We start from the raw sequence: 16905 nt of genomic DNA on the forward strand, positions 1-16905 counted from the left end.
ATTAGCAAAGGCATTTACTATTGAACATTTTTCAAACAGGGTTGCATTTTTCAATGAATTAATCTGATCCACAAACCAGTTATTTTGTAGTACTTGGAATTTGAGTTGTTTAATGCCACTTTATGGGAGGTATCTAAGACTGAGGAACTATTCCAGCATCCAGTCCACACTTTTATGGACATAAGCAGTGCATCGCTGTATTCTTTCACTAAAGCTTGTTTAATTCTCTTGCAATGAGCAAGAACAGCCAGGGGGAACTTAATATCACAATGGTAAAAGTTCCAAATTCAGCAGGAGTGGCTTTTTAAAAATTGTACAACACAGGCTATCAAACATGTAATGGCTTTTAATCCAGAATATTCATCTACATTTTAGATAATTTATATTTTCTTTCTTCTTACAAGCTTGGTTGTGATCAACTAACCCCAAAATTGTAAAAATGAAACAAACTGGGGTCTTGTTAATTTTCCAAGGGATTGACCTGTAGAATCAGTAGGTGAAGCCGCTAATGAAATGTAGCTAAATGTTATCACTAATTGATGTAGATCAAAAGCTTATAAAGAGACAGCTGCAGTGGTCAGTTCAAAAGATAGCAATCCTAAAAGAGACTCCCACATTCCAAAATCTCCACTGCATACTTCTGGCTCTAATATTTCCATATTTCATAGCTACTTGATATCCTGGGAATATAATTTTCCTAATTCATTTAATATGAGTAAAATGGAATTTCCAGGAATTATACACCATTAACCCTGCATACATATAATATTACATGAGCATATTTCAATGAATGTATTAGGCTTTCCCCTTATCCTCTGTCCTCTCATGCTAGCACTTCCCTTAACTCCCCTTTGCTGCTTTGAAGGATTTACGATCCCTCCAGAATAGATTCCAAAGGAGTATTGGAGGCTTAGAAGGAAGGGTGTTGATGGATACCTTTTTGGCACAGTGCAATACAATACAACTGCTGTATAAAAGTAGATTTCCTTTATCATTAACTTCATGAAAGTTGGTTTTGTGCATTAGAAATATCTTTTACTTGATTGCTAACTTCATTTTAGTTGAAAATTACTCAGAAGCAGAAAATGGAATGTATACATTACAAGGACATATCTTTAAAGCAGGTAGGAAGGGGTGATATCATTGTAGTTTTAACACCCAGCTGTCCATCAGTAAGGAAATGAAAGATATAATTTAAAATCTCATTTATAAATATACCAGCCACATTTAGGAATGCATGTAGATCACAAAATACGCACCTCGTTCCTCAACAGCTTTTATGCACATTTTAACGAAGTGGGGGACAGTAGAGCCATCATGTTCACACACATTGTGTAGGTAAGCACCAAAAATCTGATCTAGAAAACACAAAACAAGAGGATGGTTGATTAAACAGAAACCGCACTTTAAATAAGCCCCCTGAAATGTGAAACAAAGTGAATAGTAAATTGTAAAGGTTTTATCATCCACTTACCTAGTTTTGTAAGCAAAGTTTGCTTGTCAAATATAATATCAAAGAAACTCAGAGGATTCCATTCTAAGTTTTGCCTTATGTTTATGAACATTGTGTATGTTTAGTTTTTACTAGATATACAGCATACATAACAATGATCCCTACTCAAATTGTGTGACTATATCCCTGAAAAACAGTGAGATAAATCTGATGTATGACCAATTTGCAACCCATTTCTTTCCTTGGGACTGAGGCCATGAGCTATGACTTTTGATTTATTTTACTTGGCACACTGAGTTAAGGCTATCCACAGCTAGTTCTGAGTGGTGTGGATATCAAGAACTGTCAGCTGTATTATAGAACAGATAAGCAGAGATACTCTTTTCTGTGCAAGCCCCAACTATAATCATCTTCATGTCAGGTTGTTATGTAAGGTGAAAATTCTACTTCTTCCACTCTCATTCAATATGTAGGAGTAAAATAGACTGGGTAGTTGAATGTTATTCCTATAGAAAATCAATAGGAAAGCTTTAGCCTGGATATGTCTTCCAAAATAATGTTTTAAGAATAGCTGAGGGTCACAGCTGCATATCCTGAGATCATTACTTGCTGCCTAAAGTTCAGTGGTGGGTTGCTCCCGGTTCCGTCCGGTTCTTTAGAACCGGTAGTAAAAGTGGCGGGAGGCTCATAATTGTCTATCTGCACATGCGCGCATCCATTGCGAACCAGTAGTAAAGGTAAGTAGAATCCACCCCTGCTAAAGTTGCTGTTTTCTTGTGATCTTAGATGGCCAATGGTTTGTTCAGAAAATACGGCCTGGAAAGTTGCACTGGCATTGAAATAACTAAATGTATACAGCATTGTAATATAATCCAGAGAATATAATCCTTGTGTAAAAATAGCCATTTGATGGGGAATCTGAGTTTAGAAAATGTTAACTGTCCAATAAGTGAAAGACTCTATTTGGTTTATCATCAGTCTAGTAGATTGTTTATACCTGACATTTGCAGCTGTATTTCAAATTCAAAATTCAAATTATGTTTTTTTTAAGTGCTTGAAAACTAAGTTTTGAAGGACAGTACATATATTTTAAAATTAAAACCAACTGGCCCATGTACACTTAAAGTGTTTAATAGGACAGGGTTTGGACTTCAAACAAGAATAAACGTGAAGAACAAGCACAAATAGCCTCATATATTCGTTACAGCAACCTGTCTTTTTCAGACTTTAACACAAGGTGATAACAAGATGTGACTGTTTCAAAAGTCTCAATAATTTGACTGCTTAAAAGAATAACATCCTTTTTCCTAGCTTGTTCAGAAGCCTGAAAAATAACAGGCTTGTTTAATTAAGAACAGAGAAATTTGCTGGAGGTCTGAAGCTGTTTTTTTTACTCTTTTTCACAGAGTGCACAATGACATTAAACAATATAATCTACAGTATGAAGGTGGGGGTGGAAGGCATGCCAATATCCTCTCTTCAGATAGGACAAGCCAATTTAGTGTAGTGGCTTAGGCACCAGGTTAGAAACCAGAAGATAGTGAGTTCTAGTCTCACCTAAGGCATGAAAACCAAGTGGGTGACTTTGGACTAGTCACTTTCTCCCAGATCATAGAGTTATTGTTGTATAGAAAATAGGAAGAGTAATAGGTATGCTCACCTCCTTGAGTTATTTATAAAAATAATAAAGATGAGATATAAATAAATAAAACGATCCATTGTTTTTAAAAATAACACTTTGTATTGCATTTATACATCATATCAAGACATACTGTGTACATATGCTCTGCACATATAACTGGATGGACTATAAACCATGAATAGAAAGAAAAGGTCCAGAATGTTCTAAGACATAAAGTAGCATTGTTATCATACAGTACTGTATGATAACAGTACTGTAATGGTATTGAAGTCCTTTCAGGTAAATAATTTAATAACATTATTATATTCTGCCTCTCTATTATGTCATCATTATATTACATTACAGTCATCCAATAGCAAAAAAAAAAAAAAAAGAAAGAAAAAAAGAAAAAAAAAGAGTTGTTATTGCATTAACTCCAACCTTTTGTACAAAGTTGACATTTTTCCCTTGGCAAGTGTTTAATTATTATTTTTAGGAGATTCATTATTTTACTAAGAATAAGTCGCCCTGACCCTTGACAATGCTTGTAAATTGTACAGTTTACAAAATGATTTTTTTATTATTATTATTTTTGTGCTTCATAACTTTAAAACCCTCTGGCTGGCTGAGGGTGTACATCATGACGTATGTCAGGATAACTAGGTTAGTGCGCTGAGATTACAAATTAGCTTCATCTTCCTTCATCTCTGCTACATATTTTTGACAAATTATGAAGAGAGTGCTCCTTAATGGGAACTTTGTCAGCAGAATCAAAATGAATCAAACCTGTGAGAGAAACCATTCAATAGAAGCGGTTTAAAATGTTTAAACAATGTGGCTATAAGATCATCATTTAAGCCCAGAGATAGTCTCTGCATACCTTGCCAGCAGAGCATGACACTTGGAAAATTAGTGTAGAGGCCTTTGACAGCACTCTATAATCAATGTTTCTTAGCAAAGCCTAAAATAATCCTAGGAGAGCATGCATAACTAATAGTAACCTGCACACTATTAAACACTGTGATATCCTTAGATTTCTGCCTCTTCTAGGGTGTTCAAGTAAAAAAAAAAAAAAAACCTCTCTTTTTTTGTTTCAAAAATCTCATATTTCATTCTTTTGCTTATTTTGTAAAATTTTGCCAATATTATTTGCAAAGAAATTGTATGGATTAGTTCAAAGAATTAGTTCAAAGAACAGTCATTTTAAGATTTAATCACATTATGACTTCTATTGAGATCAATTATCTTTACAGCCGGTAAACAGAAATTTTCCTGGATAAATAAACATATTTTCTTAATTTACCATGACAACACGAAAAGGACAGCCCAGTGCAGGCATTTAGCTGTGCACACACAGACATATATTGTTTAAGTACCTGGTTGCTGGAAAAAACTATTTAAAAGTTTTGAATGAAGAAATGAAAAAATGATCACAAAATTTATTAGCGCTTCCAACTGTGGATGAAGCTGAAAAATTTGTCTGAAGATTCCATCAGTTTTCATTCAGATATTTCAGTGGTGAAATCTGAACCGGTTTACTACCGGTTCGCTGGCTGTGCATGCACAGTGCTCACCACGCACCAAATGTGAGGTGCGTGCACACAGTGCACGTCAAAAGCAGGCATGTGGTAAGTAAAACAGCACACGAGGGGGGGTGTTCAGCTGTGCCGCGCAATCTTTTTTTTTCTTTTAAAAGCCTCTGACGATCGTGTTGCTCAGCTGGGATTGTAGAAAAAATGCTTTTAAAAGTAAAAAAAAAAAGCCTCTGATGATCGCGCGGCTCAGCTGTGCATGGAGGGGGCAGAGATTTTTGCTACTGGTTCTCCAAACCACCCGCCACCATCGCTACCGGATCGGGTGATCTGGTCCGAACCAGGAGCATTTCACCCCTGAGATATTTCTACTAAACACAGAAAGCTTTTTTTCCCAGGCCCCATATGCTCAAAAGTCACTGGAAGTAGAACAATGGTTTGCCCAAGTTTTTCATCATGCACACTTGCAATCAAATACTTGATGAAGCTAACATTTTGGTGAAAAATTTCCATTCTGTGGGTCAGCCATGTCTATATAAAGAACAGACTCTGGGAAAATGTAATTCATTATTGAGCTGGGCTGGAAATGCATTTGCTGGACCAGCCTTAAAAGAGGAACCATTTTTAGAGACTTTCCATTTTTACTAGTTTTCATTGGGTGTGCAGAGATTGATTTACAAAATGGAAGCTGCAGAGCTTCATGTTTTCTTTTTCCAGGATTTTTCCCCCTTCAAATGTTTCCGGTGGTAGAGAAATCTCCCTGACTAGTTTAATGGTAATGAATTTTCACTTGGTTTCTCCCTTCCACAAAAGAGAGAACTGATAATTCAGTCCAAAACTAATGCCAATATCTAAAACAGAATTATATTTTCCTCAGACTTGGAGTTATGCATATTTCACTCTCAGTCTGTGCCCATGGACTAAATCCCTTTACAGTTATGGTGTCTGTTAAGTCCTCATTGAGAAGACGTATAGTCTCGCATGTTGCTACCCGTTCCCGATTGGTTGAAGCTTCCTGGGTTGCCGAGCGGGAAGCTGCGCGGCCTCCGATTGGTCGCTCTGTTTGACAGCCGGCTATTTAAGCCGCTGTCAGCCAAGTTCGTGTTGTTCTGTTTCTGATGTTACGTGTTGGCTGTTACGTTAATAAAGAATTGTTCTGATACTCTCTAGCCCATGCCTTTGTTCTACGAATAGAGCAGTGTCATTCTTCAGTAGCAATCCGAGTGTGTGCGTTCATTGGCCTTTCTGTTGCAGCTTTGAGGAATACAAAAATACAATTTTGGTTTAGACAAGCCATAATTGGGTTAGCTGAGTAATAATTACTTAATCTGTGCCACTTTTACCTTTGGGGGCTGGATCCAGCTTCCAGAATACAACCTATTAAAGACTCTTGAAATCTTGATTAAAAGAATCTATATCATGTACGCCTGGATGTGTGTATTGGAAGTATCTATGTTGTTCTTATTAAAAAAATTCCTCCTTTGCCATATCTAAGTAGTTTAAGTCTTCCTGGAATAAAGAAACATACAGAATATCTTTTCCAATAAAACAATAACTGCTCTCAAGGGAATAAAAAAAGCAAAAGGTCTTTGTGTGATTTGTTTCTGAAAATGTTCTTTAAAACTTATACTTTCTTCCTCCTCTCCACCCATTTTTTTTTAATAATGGGGTAGGGAGTAGTGAAGATAAGCAAAAATGTGCATAATACTCCTAATCTTCTGTTATGACAGTTTATGTCTCCCATCCAACTTATTTAGCTCCAATGTCTGGGAAATAGACACAATGTCCACCTAATGGAATGCTATTTAACTTAAAATGTTCCCTTTAGAATAGAAACTTCTTTTGTCCTCCCCTAGTTTTTTTCCTAGGTTCTCAGGAATTGCTCCTTCTTCAGAAGAAATGGCCTTATTCATCATTCGGAAATTTAAAGGAATGAAATACTTTTATTATTACCATCGGGAAGAAAATTCCCATAGAAAGAGTTGTTTGCGAGGAGTTGTGAAAAGGGAGAAGGGAAAAATGGAGAGGCATTCTATGCCCTTATACAGCTTTAATCATTCCCTTTCAGCTGTTATCAATTTAAAACCAATGAAACTCCCACACTGAGTCCATTTGAGCAGTCAATTTTAATATCTTGAGGCATCTGTAGTTATTCTGAATTGGCTGCAAAAGCAGAACTAACAACTTAAGCTCTAACCATAAGTCTACATCAGCCTGGTAACCCATACATCAAACACCGACAGTTAGTCAATACTGTAGGATGGGGGAAAAAAACAACAACCACCTTTTTAAAGAAGAGCAGTCTATTCACAACGTGTTCAGCAGCATGGTTCGCATTATGGGTTTCAGTTATATGCACATAAAAACCATCCATTAGGAGCAGTAGTGGACATGACAGCTTTGAACAGGAATATAAAAGGAGACAAGGGGAAAGGATAGGAGAGTCATTCTGCAGTTTTGAGGCATGAAATACGATGATTATAGCTCCTATGATCTGACCATCCTACTTTAAAAAAAAAAAAAGAGCCAGAGTTTGAAGATAAAACAGACCTATGAATTGTTTATTCCCTAAAAGCCAGGCATCAGATTTACCCAGGTAAAGGACTTTCTGAGGGTGAAAAATTAAAAGCATCTATGGGTGCAAAGCCAAAGCATACGCCAAAATCCTAGGCTTTAAGGAAGAACAATTTGCAGGTGAGGAAGGACTGTCAGGTCCCAAACCAAGAACAACATGTGGTCATTCTTCTGAGCTTAGTTCTTTCTTGTTTCACATCTATAGTATAGACAAAATCCTTTTAGACCAGAGGTCTTCAAACTTGTGGACTTCAATTCCCAGAATTCTCCAGCCAGCATAGCTGGAGAATTCTGGAAGTTGAAGTCCACAAGTCTTAAAGCTGCCAAGTTTGGAGACCTCTGTTCTAGACTGTAGACCGGGGTGAAATGCTCCCGGTTCGGACCGGCTCGGGTGAGTAGGTAGCGATGGCGGCAGGCAGTTCGGAGAACTGGTAGCAAAAATCCCTGCCCCGCCCCCCATGCCCAGCTGAGCCATGCGATCATCAGAGCCTTTTTTTTCTTTTAAATGGCTCTGACCAGCCAAGCTCTGACGATCCCAGCTGAGTTGCCTGCTAATCAGGCAATTCAGCTTGGATCGCCAGAGCCATGTAAAAGAAAAAAACTTTTTTCCTTTTAAATGGCTCTGACGATCCCTCCCCCTCCCCCCCTCAGCTTGCTTACCTTAGCTGCTGGTCACAATGCCTTGCTGTAATCCCTGCAATCGATTGCATCAGCAAGCAACTGAATCTCCCTGCCTGCAATTAAGTAGGCAGGGAGTTGTGGACTTCAACTCCCAGAATTCCTCAGCCAGCAAAGAAAAGCTGGCTGAGGAATTCTGGGAGTTGAAGTCTACAAGTCTTAAAGTTGCCAAGGTTGGAGACCCCTGTTCTATTGGGTAAGTTTTTTTCCCCTTTGGGAGCTTTAAAAAATTAGTTAATTGGGGTTTTTTTTAGTTGTTCTTTTTTTAGACCTAGCCATTTAAAGTTTAGGAAGCTTTAAATTTAGCTGCTTTTATATAAAAATAAAAATAAATAAAAGTAAAATAATATTTGTGCAGCTTTCTGAGATTTAGCATGTTTCACTCTAACTACACAAACACACAAAATCTCACAAAGCTGTATGTGGAATTTTGTGTATGTAAAGTGTGAAAGTTGGTTTTTTGGGCTTTTTGTGGCTCTGTGAGGTTCCTGCTTGTTGCAGGGGCCATTTTGGGTCTAGCACAGCTGCTTTTACATTGTGACTGAGCTAGTTGTGTTGTGTTGTGTTGTGTGTGTGTAAAGTGTGAAAGTTGTTTTTTTGGGCTTTTTGTGGCTGTGTGAGGTTCCTGCTTGTTGCAGGGGCCATTTTGGGTCTAGCACAGCTGCTTTTACATTGTGGGTGAGCCAGTTGTGTTGTGTTGTGTTTTGTAGGTTAAAAAAGGACAAAGAGGTGACATTGACTTGGCCACGCCCACCTGATCAACAAGCCATGCCCTCCCAGTCGCCTTACCACCAAGCAACGCCCACTAATTAAGCCACGCCCACAGAACCGGTAGCAAAAAAATTTAGATTTCACCCCTGCTGTGGACTCTACCTTCTTCATCTACAATATACTCTGTGGACTATTTGGGAGCAACTGTCTCCATCCTCTTCTCCCACATATAATATCTGAGTTGAATTTCCTCTTACTTCTCTGGAATGCATCCCCTCCCTCGGGTGAAATTCAAAATTTGTCCCTACCGGTTCTGTGGGCGTGGCTTGGTGGGCGTGGCAGGGGAAGGATATTGCAAAATCTCCATTCCCACCACATTCTGGGACCAGCCAGAGGTGGTATTTGCCAGTTCTCCCAACTACTCAAAATTTCCGCTACCGGTTCTCCAGAACCTGTCAGAACCTGCTGGATTTCACCCCTGCCCTCCTTCCTACACATACATCCAGTGATGGGATTCAAATAATTTAACAATCGGTTTTCTGCCCTAATGACCAGCTAGGTGGTCATGTGACTGGGTGGGTGTGGCCAACTTGATTGGTTTTACCTTTAGGAAATTTCTCCTTAGTCCAACTCACAATAAAATAGCACAATAAAATAGCAGTGTTCCAATATTTAGAATAGAATAACAGAGTTGGAAGGGACCTTGAAGGTCTTCTAGTCCAACCCCCTGCTTAGGCAGGAAACCCTATACCATTTTAGACAAATGGTTATCCAAACTCTTCTTAAAAACTTCCAATGTTGGAGCATTTACAACTTTTGGAGACAAGTTGTTCCACTGATTAATTGTTCTGTCAGGAAATTTGAGGGGCTCCTACAAAAATGAGGGGGTCAATCTATTTTCCAAAGCACCAAAAGGCATGACAAGAAACAATGGATGGAAACCAACCAAAGAGAGAAGCAACCTAGGACTAAGAAGAAATTTTCTAAGGGGAAACCAATCAACCAATGGAATAGTTTGCCTTCAGAAGCTGTGGGTGCTCTATCACACACAAGCAACACAGTTACAAGATAATTTGAAATCTTTACAGTCTAATACTGTAAGCTAACTCTTAAATGCTGATAATGCAGGATCAAAATACATAAACATAGAAACAGCATTGCAGCCCTATTCCAAATTAATAAAATCAATTCTGCTAATTAGAACGTGTATTTAAAAAGACACAAGAACTCTGACAAGAAACTCTTGCTCTGTATTAACATTTTTAAAACTCCTTCCCTGGCCTAATCCTGTCAAGAACAAGGAGAGATTCAACCTGGAAATAAGGAGAATTTTTTTGACACTGAGAACAATCAACCAATGGAACAGCTTGCCTTCAGAAGTTGTGGGAGCTTCATCACTGGAGGATTTCAAGAAGAGACTGGACTGCCATTTGTCAGAAATGGTGTAGGGTCTCCTGCTCTGGTAGGGGACTGGACTAGGTCACCTACTAGTTCCCTTCCAACTCTGTTAATCTGTATGATCTGTAAGTGTTTATTGTTTCTGTGCTGACTGCATTCATGCTGTTTTGTTATCGCAACTAAGTATTCGCCTGTTAAATGGTTCTTGGCTGTCTGCCTGGAGCTATTAACTGAAGGGAGAGAGAAGAAGAAGAAAAAACCCTCTCTTTCACTTTATTCCCCTCCCTCCCCCACCCCCCAGTTTTAAAGGGGCTAGAATTTTTCTGCTGAGGAAATGGCTATGTGGTTATTTTTTCTTTTTCTTTTCCCTTCCTTTGGTTAATTACAAACTAGCAGGAACATCTCAGGTGTGTGTAAACTACTGGAATCGTTAGGCAGGCAGGCATTAATTGCTTGTACAACAAGATTTCAAACAACACAGAATCAGAGCCTGATTCACAAATCCTGCTCCAACATTAGTCTGCTGAAAAAAAGGACACAGTGGAGACCCTTCAATGGCTAGCAGCCCAGAAGGACTATTTGGGAATACAGGTAGTTCTCGATTTACAACCACAATTGAGCCCAAAATTTATGCTGTTAAACAAGACAGTTAAGTGAGTTTTGCCCCATTTTACAACTTTTCTTGCCACAGTTGTTAAGTTAGTAACACAGTTGTAAAGTGAATCTGGTTTCTCCACTGTCATACATATAAGCCCATTGCCAAGAGTCTGAATTGTGATCACATGATCATGGGGATACTGCAACAGTCATAGGAGTGAACAACAGTCATAACTCACTGTTTTAGTCCTTTTTTTTTTCAAAGAATGGTTGTAAATTCTATTCCTATTCTATTCTATTCTATTCTATTCTATTCTATTCTATTCTATTCTACTCTACTCTACTCTACTCTACTCTACTCTACTCTACTCTACTCTACTCTACTCTACTCTATGTCAATTTGCAAAGTTTTCAAGTTGCCATGAGCAGGAGGGAAGGAGAACTGAAGTGAATTGAAGTGGGCATCTTTCGGAAACTTGACACTCTACTCTACTCTACTCTACTCTACTCTACTCTACTCTACTCTACTCTACTCTACTCTACTCTACTCTACTCTACTCTACTCTACTCTACTCTACTCTACTCTAGACTATTCAAGACTATGGGCAATGGAGGTTGGAATGTCATCAGATTGTGCTTTGGACTTGGATGAGCCAACCTACGCTCAAAAAGAGTTTGTACTACAGTGTTTGATTTTTGGACTGAAGTCTCTATTATAAATTAAGGTTACCAAACACTGACATGTTCCAAACACTGACATGTTGATTGGCTTAGTGTTATGAAAGGATGAAATATGTAAAGAAAACTGTAGTGTATCATAGTCATGTGATCTTTAACTGTAACTGGGTTTTGTGAGTTACCTTCTTTCCTCAACAGAATAACTTGTGTCATTATTTATATAGATCTGAGTCTGTTGCATATCCCTGAAATGGTATATTGAGACTTATAAGATTAAAACAATTTAATAAATAGAATTGTAATCAAGAAATACCATCTAAAAATAGGAGGCATCTGATATATGTTATAGGCAGTGTCATAAAGCTACTTTTAATTTATTTTACAACTAATAAATTAATGAAATTAAAATTTGTCATGTTTGTTTTCAAAACAAAAAGAAAAAGACCCAATACACAAAGATTGTATGGAATATTGTTTTATTTTTCCATTTTTAAATCTATATTTTATGAAAGTTGTATGTTTTCAGAGGTTTTTTTTTTTTAAGACTGAGTTTTCTGTTATTTATTAACTATAAATTTCTTGATAGTAATTTTGGAATAAGTCATTAATCTGTTAAATATTTAAAAATCACTAATGAGAAGCATTTTTTTAAATTGAAATAATTTTGTGTGTTTGAAGTCTATATTTTCTACCTAGTATTCCCCTCTTCAATTAATTCCAGAGAATCAGTAATTGAACAAAACTCCCATGCCCCTGCTCTACAGTAAGCCTATCTTAGGTGGCCATTATCTATAGCCAAAATTTTAAAAGTATATCACTTAAGATGAGCAAAAGACATACTATCTAAATTCATTATTTGCAAAGGATTTTGGAATTAATCTGAAAATGACATGTGATGTCAGGACTATAACTTGCCATCCCCCATTTACACATTGAATATCTGAACAGGCCTCTATAGATAAGACAGATAGACATAGTTAAAATGCCATTTTACATTGAGAGCAGATTATTTCTGGAAACAGCTCTGTCAATGGACAATGACATTTTATCTATAGCCTTTTTCAAGCATTTAGACAAATGCAGTGGTGGGATTCAAAATTTTTTACTACCGGTTCTATGGGCATGGCATTGCTTGGTGGGTGTGGCTTGGTGGGGTGGCAGGGGAAGGATACTGTAAAATCTCCATTCCAACCCCACTCCAGGGGATGGATACTGTAAAATCTGCATTCCCTCCCCACTCCAGGGGAAGGTTACTGCAAAATCTCCATTTCGTCCCAATCAGCTGGGACTCAGGAGGCAGAGAATAGATGGGGGCAGGGGCAGTCAGAGGTGGTATTTACTGATTCTCCGAACTACTCAAAATTTCCACTACCAGTTCTCTAGAACTGGTCAGAACCTGCTGAATACCACCTCTGGACGAATGGTTTGAAGACATCAGATAGGATTGGAAATAGAGACATGTTTTACCTCTACAAGTTCAGGTCATTCTTTCAAAGAAAGCTCCACTCACATGAGATTGAAATAAAGTGCAACTTTTATTCTGATCCTGGATTCTAATAAAGCAGACTTGATGATCAATTCATGAAAGTAAATCTTTTTACATGAATTGAGTGGTACAAACCACTCAATGAATGTGTGGAGTTGGAAAGCAAAAGGGACAGATTTTGTAAGTGCTCCCCTTAGTTTGAATGCTGCATATATTCAGTTGAATGTCTGAATCTGGTTTCATCTCTGTCTATTGTATGCATTATCTAAGGCATCCTGGAATTGTAATCTGTATATGAGAGGTTGATGAAATGTGTTGATCAGGCATTTAAAACAAAAAGATGATACAAAGTTAGTGTTATAAGGAGCCTTATGAGAAACACACATATAATTTCTACGATCCTAATCTTACAAAGACCTGGCACTTGTGGCAAATTATAAGGCTATAGTAAGGCCTGATTGACAATAGTGTAAGATGTGTCTTAAATTTTCTCTATGTTTTAGCTTCTATTTTAAATTACAATTAGTTTTAAATTTGCTTTGTTATAAATTTTAAAAATTACCTTTATTGTAATTATCTATATTTTTAATCCAATTTGGAAATTTTTTTGTAGACAAGCATCAACTGGATAAAGCAACAATTAGATTTAATTTTGTCTTGGAGATCTTTCTGAGGCAAATAATAGGTATACAATTGTTCTTGAAAACTAGTTCTTGTGATAAAAAGGTAAGAAAATCTCTGCCCAAACCATTTCTGCTGTTATTGACAAAGACGGAGGGAGGGAGAGAGGGAGGGAGGAAGAACAGTAGAAATAAACAATTTCTCAATCCTCTTAATTCACCTATAAAAAAATTAAATCATTCTTTCAAGTATATGAAATTTGGCCAGCTGTTTTATTTTTAATCTGTGTTTCTACTTAACATGTTTTAATTCAAGCTTTAAAAATTAACATTTAAAAGTGTTTGCTGTCAGGGAAAGCATTGCAACTGCATTTTCATAACATTTGAACAGATTAAGGGATAAAGTGTACTGAAGACAATGAAAGCACCTTATAAAATGAGCATTTCACATAGACATATTGGAGATTGCAATTAAGCTCTGCTAACAAATCTTAATTCATTTGCATGGCCGCAACCTAATCCTCATGAAACTTTATGGTAGAAAAGTAGCATGCTTTTGCTCTTGAGAAATATTCCCTTGCTAGAAAAGACTGGGCCTCTATGGCAAAGCCTGACACTTCATGGAAAAGGATGGATCATACAAGCAAAGCATATTCTTGTTTAGATAAAAACCAGACTATATGCTGGTAAATCAACATTCTGAAGCAAGTCTGTTTGAAAATACTTGCATCTGCTTTTTCTTCAGAGACACATTAGAAAATGGAATTGAGTTATGCTAATGAATCTGTATTTGTTAGGAAGGATCACATCTGATCCCTAAAAAACACCAATAGAGATTCATCAGCTACAATTTATTAAACTGAAAAAAGCAAAGCAATACAAAAATGTAAGTCAATACATTAAGCCTCAACTAAGTTCAAAGCCAACACATAAACCATCAGACTACACAACTTGAGACAAACCTCAACAAATGCAATCCATTTTCTAATATTTTGTATCTTGCTATTCTACCAATTTGGAATTTATATGCAAACAGTACAAGAGGACACCTTCTAAAAGTCCACCATGCATAGTCAGTGAGATTGTGCTTGATGGGCCGCTAGTTTTCAGGGTGAATATAAAATTTCTAACAAACAACTATGAACATTTGGATGCCACAACTGAAAAACTGTTCAAGTGATTACATGGACTGAGCTTGGATAAGAGAATCATATGATTTCACATATTAATTTTATACTGATTAATAAGTTCTAAATAAATAATTAAAATGGTTTACACTTCACTTCAATATACATCCCCCCATACTAAAGGGATTAGCTACCAGTTTCGGGGGTGGGGTGGGTTTGACGTACAACAAGCTTATTAAAGAGGATTTATTATGAGCAATAAGTTACAAGATTCCTTTCAGTTCTGTGGCTTTGACATAATATGATAAAAGAATATTCCTTTTCCTATTTCAATCCTTGGGCAAGTTTCACTAGTGTATTGATCTACTGGAAAACTCTCGTGGACTTGAGCGAGGCTGCCCATTCCACCATGCTGAATTTTCTGACATGTTGTAGGAGAAGAGTAGGCACAGCTGGAGGATGGGGTTATCATCAGTGTACCATCAGTCCTTGTGTTGGCCCTTATCTAATGCCAATTTAGTGCTATTAGTTGACTAGATTCTTGTGTTTAAACTTGAATAAATCTGCCATGAAGCAACCTAAGAAATGGTCCTGATTCTTTGCACCTGATAAATCCAAGCAGAGATCCCAGCCATGACTTTTTGAGTTCATCATCTTAAAACAACAGATAAGATAATATCTGTTTTCATCTTCCAAAAAAAAAAAAAAAATTAAGATCATTTTCTTCCTTTAATTTGCATTATACCTACAAAACTGCCCTATGGGAATATAATCTACATCTAATTTAATCTACAATGGCAAAAAAGGAGAAAATGCATTTTTTTATTTTTTTTTATTTTTTTTGCCAAAGTGGACACGATTTAAAAATTAGAGATTGTTCAAAGGTCATAAAAAGGAATGCATAAGAATTGAGTTCTCTGCAGTTCGGTGAATGTTTGTTTATGTGTCTGTGTGCTTTCAAGTCAGTGTTGACTCCTGAAAATGCCTGGACAAGTTTGCAGTTTTCTTGGAAACAATTCTGGAAATGGCTTCCCATAGCCTAATCTTTGGCTTGAATAGCAATAGCAATAGTAGTTAGGTTTATATACTGCCCTATTACTGCTTTTACTCTCTGAGTGGTTTACAGAGTCAGAATATTGCCCCTAATAATCTGGCTCCTCATTTTACTGACCTCAGAAGGATGGAAGGCTGAGTCAATCTTGAGCCTTTCAGGATCAAACTCCAGGCTCTGGGCACAGTTTGCCTGCAGTACTGCATTTAACCACTTTGCCACCAGGGTGCTGAAGTCACCCATTTGGCTTCTAAATAAGATCAGAATTCACAGTAGCCTGGTTTCTAGATCAGTGCCTTTTCACCACTGATGTTAAACTGACTCTCTCCAAGTTACTGAAAGAGAGAATTTAGGCATATTTTTGTACAGCTGATAAAGAAAATGTTGAATTAATTCTAATATTCATTGGCCGCAATGTCTCAAATAGACCAGTTTAAATATTACATTTTGACAATGGTACATGTTAAAACATTTAAAAAAAACAAATAAACAGGATTTCTAATCACAAGCCAAAAAAACCTGTCACCTTTTCATTTTACAGGATTTTAACAGGTGGAATAAGTAGACAAGAATAATTTCCACAGTGGTAATTCATATTGCCATACATCCATTGCTGTGCAATTACCAGCACTAATAAGGATATGTTTCATATTGCGACAGTGACTGCTAATGACACAAAACAGTAAGGTGGATTTGGAATTTCTGTCATTTCTTACCAGTGATAACTATCAATTAGAGGTTATTACATCCTTTTCACCAAAACTGAGTTTTTTGAATAGGTACTACTAGAAATTCAATGAATAAAGCAATAGTCACTATTAGATATAATTTGGATTAGTGAATTTATTTATTTTTTAAAGATGCCAGAAAATTGGTTTTTATACTACTAAGAGAAGTTCATCTCTAGGTCCTTGACTGCTGTAATTAGAAGGAATAAGAAGTAAATTGTACCAAGAGATTCCTTCTTTAAATATCATACATTCTGTGACTATAATGGGACTGCATCAGTGTAAAATGGTCGCCATTCATAATCTCTGTGGATTAGAGGAAATCAGGAAATGAATATCCACCTTCACTGTTTCTTGGATCTTTCTATTTTCTTCCCTCTGTGGAACTGCCCTCATTTGCAGTGGATGAAACCCTTCCATTAGTTCAAAATTGCTGGAACACAACCAGAACATCCAGTATACTGTGGCTGTGCACAGCTGGCGCCAAAGAGCCTTTAACTACCTAATTTACATGATCAGTTGTGGTTTAAACATATACTCACTGGTGACTGGGCAAATGTTATGCGGAAGGTTTTATAAAATGAGATAAAAATCAACCTTGCTCTCATAGTCAAAGACTTCCACAATATCAGACATGTCCATAAATAAGAA

General features: G+C 37.0%; 1 protein-coding gene across 1 annotated transcript in view; it reads right to left on the minus strand.

Moving 5' to 3' along the window:
* ARHGAP15 (Rho GTPase activating protein 15) overlaps window positions 1-16905 on the minus strand; it is a 449292-nt gene that overhangs the window by 168622 nt on the left and 263765 nt on the right. The window contains exon 9 of the mRNA XM_070957014.1: window positions 1260-1358. Within this exon, the coding sequence (XP_070813115.1) occupies window positions 1260-1358 (99 nt within the window). The remainder of the gene's footprint in view (window positions 1-1259; window positions 1359-16905) is intronic.

The sequence above is a fragment of the Pituophis catenifer genome, unplaced genomic scaffold (genome assembly GCF_029215685.1).
Source record: "Pituophis catenifer annectens isolate HBS135680 unplaced genomic scaffold, rPitCat1.0.hap2 SCAF_1, whole genome shotgun sequence".
Taxonomy (NCBI): domain Eukaryota; kingdom Metazoa; phylum Chordata; class Lepidosauria; order Squamata; family Colubridae; genus Pituophis; species Pituophis catenifer.